This window comes from Cherax quadricarinatus, chromosome 24, assembly GCF_038502225.1.
Source record: "Cherax quadricarinatus isolate ZL_2023a chromosome 24, ASM3850222v1, whole genome shotgun sequence".
Classification (NCBI taxonomy): Eukaryota; Metazoa; Arthropoda; class Malacostraca; order Decapoda; family Parastacidae; genus Cherax; species Cherax quadricarinatus.
In genome coordinates this window covers 796,740-806,403 of record NC_091315.1, presented here as the reverse complement: position 1 = coordinate 806,403, position 9,664 = coordinate 796,740, and the positions used below count along the sequence as shown (strand labels likewise).

Below are 9,664 nucleotides of genomic sequence, written 5' to 3'. Positions count from 1 at the left end.
CCACTCAACCAGCCACGACCCAGACCATCACTCAACCAGCCACGGCAAAGAAAAGTCAGTCATTTATTTCCACATTTCCACTGGGGTCTTCTCAGTATTTCTTACAAACTCTTATGGTCTTAGGAAGTCAGGTGTAATTCCTTGGATCACGAGCCCTTCAAAGACATCAAGGAACCTCCATCGAGGATGTTATATATATATATATATATATATATATATATATACATATATATATACATATATATATATACATATATATTTTTTTTTTTTTTTTTTTTTTTTTTTAAATATATATTTATATATATATATGTATATATATATTTGTATATATTTATTTTTATATATATTTATTTATATATATATATATATATATATATATATATATATATATATATATATATATATATATATATATATATATATATATATATATATATATATATATATATATATATATATATATATATATATATATATATATATATATATATATATATATATATATATATATATATATATATATATATATATATATATATATATATATATATATATATATATATATATATATATATGTATATATATATCAATTTAAATAAAAACAAATTTCCACAAACTTCAATAAATTTAAACTTTATTTTCGGGACCTCTGATAAAAAAATTACATACATAATAAAAGCGTTGCAAGTTAATAGTAAAATAATTATCTACAATAATTCACAGTGTCAAAGAAGTTAATAGAAGAAAGATACATAATAATTATGATAATGGTCCCTGTTGTTGATAGTGTGACGTCAGGTTGTGAGAGTGAAGATGGCCACTGACACACCAGTCAATCCTCTCTTAGTTTCTGCTAACACCAGCTCTACCTTTGATGGTTTTCAGTCTGCTGCAGTGCTAGTACCTCCCAGGATAAGTGAGGCTGTTAGTAATGAAGAAGGTGAGTGAGAGAATGTGACGAGTGAAGGTGACGAGTGAAGGTGACGTAGCTTAATACTGAAGGTGATGCAACATATTGTGTCTTGTGCTTTACTACCCTGGAGGTTATTGTTTGTTATGTTGCTGCTACCCTGGAGGTTATTGTTTGTTATGTTGCTGCTACCCTGGAGGTTATTGTTTGTTATGTTGCTGCTACCCTGGAGGTTATTGTTTGTTATGTTGCTGCTAACCTGGAGGTTATTGTTTGTTATGTTGCTGCTACCCTGGAGGTTATTGTTTGTTATGTTGCTGCTACCCTGGAGGTTATTATTTGTTATGTTGCTGCTACCCTGGAGGTTATTGTTTTGTTATGTTGCTGCTACCCTGGAGGTTATTGTTAGTTATGTTGCTGCTACCCTGGAGGTTATTGTTTGTTATGTTGCTGCTACCCTGGAGGTTATTGTTAGTTATGTTGCTGCTACCCTGGAGGTTATTGTTTGTTATGTTGCTGCTACCCTGGAGGTTATTGTTAGTTATGTTGCTGCTACCCTGGAGGTTATTGTTTGTTATGTTGCTGCTACCCTGGAGGTTATTGTTTGTTATGTTGCTGCTACCCTGGAGGTTATTGTTTGTTATGTTGCTGCTACCCTGGAGGTTATTGTTTGTTATGTTGCTGCTACCCTGGAGGTTATTGTTTGTTATGTTGCTGCTACCCTGGAGGTTATTGTTAGTTATGTTGCTGCTACCCTGGAGGTTATTGTTAGTTATGTTGCTGCTACCCTGGAGGTTATTGTTTGTTATGTTGCTGCTACCCTGGAGGTTATTGTTTGTTATGTTGCTCCTACCCTGGAGGTTATTGTTTGTTATGTTGCTGCTACCCTGGAGGTTATTGTTTGTTATGTTGCTGCTACCCTGGAGGTTATTGTTTGTTATGTTGCTGCTACCCTGGAGGTTATTGTTTGTTATGTTGCTGCTACCCTGGAGGTTATTGTTTATGTTGCTGCTACCCTGGAGGTTATTGTTTGTTATGTTGCTGCTACCCTGGAGGTTATTGTTAGTTATGTTGCTGCTACCCTGGAGGTTATTGTTAGTTATTTTGCTGCTACCCTGGAGGTTATTGTTTGTTATGTTGCTGCTACCCTGGAGGTTATTGTTTGTTATGTTGCTGCTACCCTGGAGGTTATTGTTAGTTATGTTGCTGCTACCCTGGAGGTTATTGTTTGTTATGTTGCTGCTACCCTGGAGGTTATTGTTAGTTATGTTGCTGCTACCCTGGAGGTTATTGTTTGTTATGTTGCTGCTACCCTGGAGGTTAATGTTTGTTATGTTGCTGCTACCCTGGAGGTTATTGTTTGTTATGTTGCTGCTACCCTGGAGGTTATTGTTAGTTATGTTGCTGCTACCCTGGAGGTTATTGTTATGTTGCTGCTACCTTGGAGGTTATTGTTTGTTATGTTGCTGCTACTCTGGAGGTTATTGTTATGTTGCTGCTACCTTGGAGGTTATTGTTATGTTGCTGCTACCTTGGAGGTTATTGCTTGTTATGTTGCTGCTACCTTGGAGGTTATTGTTATGTTGCTGCTACCCTGGAGGTTATTGTTAGTTATGTTGCTGCTACCCTGGAGGTTATTGCTTGCTATGTTGCTGCTACCCTGGAGGTTATTGTTTGTTATGTTGCAGCTACCCTGGAGGTTATTGTTTGTTATGTTGCTGCTACCCTGGAGGTTATTGTTTATGTTGCTGCTACCCTGGAGGTTATTGTTTGTTATGTTGCTGCTACCCTGGAGGTTATTGTTTGTTATGTTGCTGCTACCCTGGAGGTTATTGCTTGTTATGTTGCTGCTACCCTAGAGGTTATTGCTTGTTATGTTGCTGCTACCCTGGAGGTTATTGTTAGTTATGTTGCAGCTACCCTGGAGGTTATTGTTTGTTATGTTGCTGCTACCCTGGAGGTTATTGTTTGTTATGTTGCTGCTACCCTGGAGGTTATTGTTTGTTATGTTGCTGCTACCCTGGAGGTTATTGTTAGTTATGTTGCTGCTACCCTGGAGGTTATTGTTTGTTATGTTGCTGCTACCCTGGAGGTTATTATTTGTTATGTTGCTGCTACCCTGGAGGTTATTGTTTGTTATGTTGCTGCTACCCTGGAGGTTATTGTTTGTTATGTTGCTGCTACCCTGGAGGTTATTGTTTGTTATGTTGCTGCTACCCTGGAGGTTATTGTTTGTTATGTTGCTGCTACCCTGGAGGTTATTGTTTGTTATGTTGCTGCTACCCTGGAGGTTATTGTTTGTTATGTTGCTGCTACCCTGGAGGTTATTGTTTGTTATGTTGCTGCTACCCTGGAGGTTATTGTTTGTTATGTTGCTGCTACCCTGGAGGTTATTGTTTGTTACATTGCTGCTACCCTGGAGGTTATTGTTTGTTATGTTGCTGCTACCCTGGAGGTTATTGCTAGTTATGTTGCTGCTACCCTGGAGGTTATTGCTAGTTATGTTGCTGCTACCCTGGAGGTTATTGCTACTTATGTTGCTGCTAACCTGGAGGTTATTGTTTGTTATGTTGCTGCTAACCTGGAGGTTATTGTTTGTTATGTTGCTGCTACCCTGGAGGTTATTGTTTGTTATGTTGCTGCTACCCTGGAGGTTATTGTGGCTGTTGGTTATGTTGCTGCTACCCTGGAGGTTATTGTGACTGGGTTATGTTGCTGTTACCCTGGAGGTTATTGTGGCTGTTGGTTATGTTGCTGCTACCCTGGAGGTTATTGTGGCTGTTGGTTATGTTGCTGCTACCCTGGAGGTTATTGTGGCTGTTGGTTATGTTGCTGCTACCCTGGAGGTTATTGTGGCTGTTGGTTATGTTGCTGCTACCCTGGAGGTTATTGTGGCTGTTGGTTATGTTGCTGCTACCCAGGAGGTTATTGTGGTTGTTGGTTATGTTGCTGCTACCCTGGAGGTTATTGTGGCTGTTGGTTATGTTGCTGCTACCCTGGAGGTTATTGTGACTGGGTTATGTTGCTGCTACCCTGAAGGTTATTGTGACTGTTGGTTATATTGCTGCTACCCTGGAGGTTATTGTGACTTGGTTATGTTGCTGCTACCCTGGAGGTTATTGTGGTTGTTGGTTATGTTGCTGCTACCATGGAGGTTATTGTGACTGTTAGTTATGTTGCTGCTACCCTGGAGGTTATTGTGACTGTTGGTTATGTTGTTGCTACCCTGGAGGTTATTGTGGTCAGCGTGCACACCATAGAAAAATTCTGGACGCCTGCATGGCATTGTGGGAACACTGGCAAAGTAGCTTTGTTCATGGTGCCTGGCAGCAAGGAAGCTCTCACTCCCCACTCACTCTCCGGGCGAATTCTGACTCTCCTCTTCACAACTAAGAATGATGGAAGTGGAGCTGAAGACGAATTCTTATGGTTTTGAACCATATGGTAACATTGCGCCATATGGTACAATGGTACCATATCGTACAATGGTGCCATGTTATACAGTAGTATCATATGGTACAATTGTATCATATGGTACAATGGTACCATATGGTACAATGTGCCATATAGTACATTGTACCATATGGTACAGGGTACAGGGACCCTAATGGAAATAAGTCTGTCTGACTTTTTGAGGTTATCGTAGGTTCTCCAAACATATGCTGCTAAGTATGATATTCTATGTAACTTTATTTGTGTATAACTAAATAAACTTACTTATGATGCCACATGCACTTGCGTAAGTTTATTCAGGTGTACAGAAATACAATTACATAGAGTATCATACATAGCAGCATACGTATAAAATCCTAGGATAACCCATAAAAGTCAGGGTGACTTATTTCCATAGTTATCCCTGTATCTGTACCATATGGTGTCCTGTACTGTATGGTACCCTGTGCCATATGGTACCTTGTACCATATGGTACCCTGCACCATATGTTATCCTGTACTGCATGGTACCCTATACCATATAGTACAATATACCATATGGTACCCTGTAACATATGATACCGTGTACCATATGGTCAATAGGTGTTGGTGGCATGAGACACCAGCCAAGACTGAGTGGCGACGCAAGCTAGATACTGACTCTGCAGTTTCCGAGACAAAGTGGTTTGTCATCCACCTCAAGGAACATGTCAAGTTCCTGTAAACTTGTAAATATATAATAGAACATTAATAATATACAACATTTTTGCATATTTTTGTTGTAAACAGCTATTGTAAACAAAATAATGAAAATATTAGTGTGTTTATTGTGTTGGATACAACAGTACCATATAGTGTTGAGAAATGGGATTACCAGCTAAGTTTAAATATAGGGAAACTTAACTTAGAAAGACAGCTCATCGCCTGCACAGCCGCTCCTGCAGACGAGGTCTTGAGAAGCTGTCAAAGTCATCTCTCAATGGGCTGTAAATGAGTTATAATTTGTAAGATTATAAATTACCCCTTGGGGGTGTTATGTCGGCATATTTCATTCACTGATGGCTGACAAACTTAGGTGTGTGGACTCAAAGGTCCGCATATCACCGGGGTTTATGATAAGTGACTAACTCACGATTTTATACTCAACTGCGCAGTCAATAGTAGCACATCACGAGTTAGAACACTTACCTGGGTATATGTATCTGACCTGTAATTACGCCCGGATATCCGTTGAGTTGATTGAAGAATAGTGTTCCTTGAAGAATGTCACACTACACTCTGTTGGATCGCAACACTCGTTGTTACACTGTTCATCAATAATTGTTCACACAATATCACTGAAGAAGCTGACCGCACTTCTCTGTAAGTGTTTATTGTGTTTTGTGAGACACTTTGTTCACACTAACGCACAGATCGTTCTTTGTTGGTTATCCTGGCGTCAGTGTCACTCGCAGTAGAGTCAAAAGTAATCTGAAGACGCCACAACGCCCCATGCCGTCACTGCCCCCAGCACAAAGGAAAAGCTGACCCTGTACTTTTGCTTCCTTGCCACTTCCTCGATGAAGCAAAGCAGAATGTTTGTTTCTTGCTGTCTAAAGCGTAGACAAAAATGTCCACTATCTTCACCATGATAATAAAGTGGGAGCAGGATTTTCCTTAATTGTCCTGCTAAGGTAAGAGATGTACTGTCTCTTATGAAAAATACACTCTGCAACACTGGACTGCAAGGAGCAGCGGTTGCTTGACCACGTCACATACTCGTACTGCATCTGCGATCCAGGCCATGGGAAAACCTGGGTAGCCACAGCCACTCAAGAGGGAGAGGTTTTTTAGTGCCAGGAAGGAAAAAAAACTGGCAGGAAATGGCAGAAATCGTACACCAAATCCAGTCATTCCTGGAGTGTAACCACAGTCGATGGCCTCCACTCCAAACCAACAGATACAGATACTAATGCCGGAAAAAAAAATCCCCCCCCAGTACCAACAATACCACCAGTCCGATAACATTCTTCTTTGCAAATATACAGGGTCTAAAGCCAGCAACAAACAACAAAATACCTTTCATCCGTGGACTGCTTGCAGAGGCAAAGGCAATGTTCGCGGCTTTCACTGAGACCCACATAAAGGATCACTTGGACAACGAAATATGGATCCCAGGTTACAACCTATACAGATGTGACAGAGTGAACAGGCAAAAGGGGGGGGGGGGTTGGCCTGTACATTGCAGAGTCACTTGTTTGCACAGAACTGCTTAATGCCTCAAATGATGTAGTGGAAGTTTTAGCAGTAAAGGTCGAGAACCAAAACCTAGTCATTGTGGTAGTCTACAAGCCTCCGGATGTAACATCCCAGCAATTCCAGGAACAGCTGTTAAAAATTGACCACTGTCTGGAAAATCTTCCAGCTCCTGCACCCAACATCTTGCTCCTGGGGGATTTCAACTTAAGGCACCTAAAATGGAGGAATATAGCAAATAATATTGTTGCAGTAATAACACCAGGAGGCAGCTCTGATGAAAACTCACACTCACACGAGCTTTTAAATCTCTGCACAAAATTCAATTTAAACCAGCAAATAATAGAGCCTAATAGACTGGAGAATACACTAGACCTCATCTTCACTAACAATGATGATCTGATAAGAAATGTCACCATATCAAAAACAATATACTCAGATCACAACATAATTGAGGTTCAGACATGTATGAGTGGAGCCCCAGACCGACATAATGAGACTAGTCACGAGGGAGCATTCACCAAATTCAACTTCAATAACAAAAACATAAAGTGGGACCAAGTAAACCAATTCCTAACCGATGTAAGCTGGGAAGATATACTAAGCAACACAGACCCCAACTTATGCCTAGAACAGATTAACTCGGTGGCACTCGATGTATGCACAAGGCTTATTCCTCTAAGAAAAAGGAGGAGTAGATGTAAAATAGAAAGAGACAGGTGCTCCCTTTACAGGCGATGGAAAAGAGTAACAGAGCGGCTAAAAGAGGTCAATATATCTGAAATGCGTAGGGAGACACTGGTCAGAGAAATAGCAAGCATCGAACTTAAGCTAAAAGAATCCTTTAGGAGTCAGGAATCGCGGGAAGAACTAAAAGCCATAAATGAAATCGAAAGAAACCCAAAGTATTTCTTCTCCTATGCCAAATCAAAATCGAGAACAACGTCCAGTATTGGGCCCCTACTTAAACAAGATGGGTCCTACACAGATGACAGCAAGGAAATGAGTGAGCTACTCAAGTCCCAATATGACTCAGTTTTTAGCAAGCCGCTAACCAGACTGAGAGTCGAAGATCAAAATGAATTTTTTATGAGAGAGCCACAAAATTTGATTAACACAAGCCTATCCGATGTTATCCTGACGCCAAATGACTTCGAACAGGCGATAAATGACATGCCCATGCACTCTGCCCCAGGGCCAGACTCATGGAACTCTGTGTTCATCAAGAACTGCAAGAAGCCCCTATCATGAGCCTTTTCCATCCTATGGAGAGGGAGCATGGACACGGGGGTCGTCCCACAGTTACTAAAAACAACAGACATAGCCCCACTCCACAAAGGGGGCAGTAAAGCAACAGCAAAGAACTACAGACCAATAGCACTAACATCCCATATCATAAAAATCTTTGAATGGGTCCTAAGAAGCAAGATCACCACCCATCTAGAAACCCATCAGTTACACAACCCAGGGCAACATGGGTTTAGAACAGGTCGCTCCTGTCTGTCTCAACTATTGGATCACTACGACAAGGTCCTAAATGCACTAGAAGACAAAAAGAATGCAGATGTAATATATACAGACTTTGCAAAAGCCTTCGACAAGTGTGACCATGGCGTAATAGCGCACAAAATGCGTGCTATAGGAATAACAGGAAAAGTCGGTCGATGAATCTATAATTTCCTCACTAACAGAACACAGAGAGTAGTCGTCAACAGAGTAAAGTCCAAGGCAGCTACGGTGAAAAGCTCTGTTCCACAAGGCACAGTACTCGCTCCCATCTTGTTCCTCATCCTCATATCCGACATAGACAAGGATGTCAGCCACAGCACCGTGTCTTCCTTTGCAGATGACACCCGAATCTGCATGACAGTGTCTTCCATTGCAGACACTGCAAGGCTCCAGGCGGACATCAACCAAATCTTTCAGTGGGCTGCAGAAAACAATATGAAGTTCAATGATGAGAAATTTCAATTACTCAGATATGGTAAACATGAGGAAATTAAATCTTCATCAGAGTACAAAACAAATTCTGGCCACAAAATAGAGTGAAACACCAACGTCAAAGACCTGGGAGTGATCATGGCGGAGGATCTCACCTTCAAGGACCATAACATTGTATCAATCGCATCTGCTAGAAAAATGACAGGCTGGATAATGAGAACCTTCAAAACTAGGGAGGCCAAGCCCATGATGACACTCTTCAGGTCACTTGTTCTATCTAGGCTGGAATATTGCTGCACACTAACAGCACATTTCAAGGCAGGTGAAATTGCCGACCTAGAAAATGTACAGAGAACTTTCACGGCGCGCATAACGGAGATAAAACACCTCAATTACTGGGAGCGCTTGAGGTTCCTAAACCTGTATTCCCTGGAATGCAGGAGGGAGAGATACATGATTATATATACCTGGAAAATCCTAGAGGGACTAGTACCGAACTTGCACACGAAAATCACTCACTACGAAAGCAAAATACTTGGCAGACGATGCACCATCCCCCCAATGAAAAGCAGGGGTGTCACTAGCACGTTAAGAGACCATACAATAAGTGTCAGGGGCCCGAGACTGTTCATCTGCCTCCCAGCACACATAAGGGGGATTACCAACAGACCCCTGGCAGTCTTCAAGCTGGCACTGGACAAGCACCTAAAGTCAGTTCCTGATCAGCTGGGCTGTGGCTCGTATGTTGGTTTGCGTGCAGCCAGCAGCAACAGCCTGGTTGATCAGGCTCTGATCCACCAGGAGGCCTGGTCACAGACCGCGCCATGGGGGCGTTGACCCCCGGAACTCTCTCCAGGTAAACTCCAGGTAATTACTCACTGTAGCAGTAAACAAGACGCCCCTTCTGAGAGGGCTGGGCCCCTCAGGGCTGAAAGGGCTGAAAGGGGCTGAAGGGGGCTGATACCCCCCTCCTGGAGAAAATTTCTCCACATATAGTACCATACGGTACAATGAATCATATGGTATCATTGTACTGTATGATACAATGTACCATATGGTACCATTGCACCATATGGTACCATTACACCATATGGCACCATAAGGTACCATTGCACTATGTAGTACCATAAGGTACCATTGCACCAT

The 9,664-nt window shown here is 41.4% G+C and overlaps 1 protein-coding gene across 8 annotated transcripts in view; it reads left to right on the top strand.

Moving 5' to 3' along the window:
- The first annotated feature begins 799 nt into the window (after positions 1-799).
- Positions 800-9,664, top strand: part of LOC128690789 (phospholipase DDHD2) — a 247,367-nt gene continuing 238,502 nt past the window's right edge. For all 8 annotated transcript variants that reach the window (XM_070088148.1, XM_070088146.1, XM_070088144.1 and 5 more), the window contains exon 1: positions 800-940. In XM_070088148.1, coding sequence (XP_069944249.1) covers positions 814-940 — 127 coding nt within the window. In that variant the 5' untranslated portion in view covers positions 800-813. The remainder of the gene's footprint in view (positions 941-9,664) is intronic.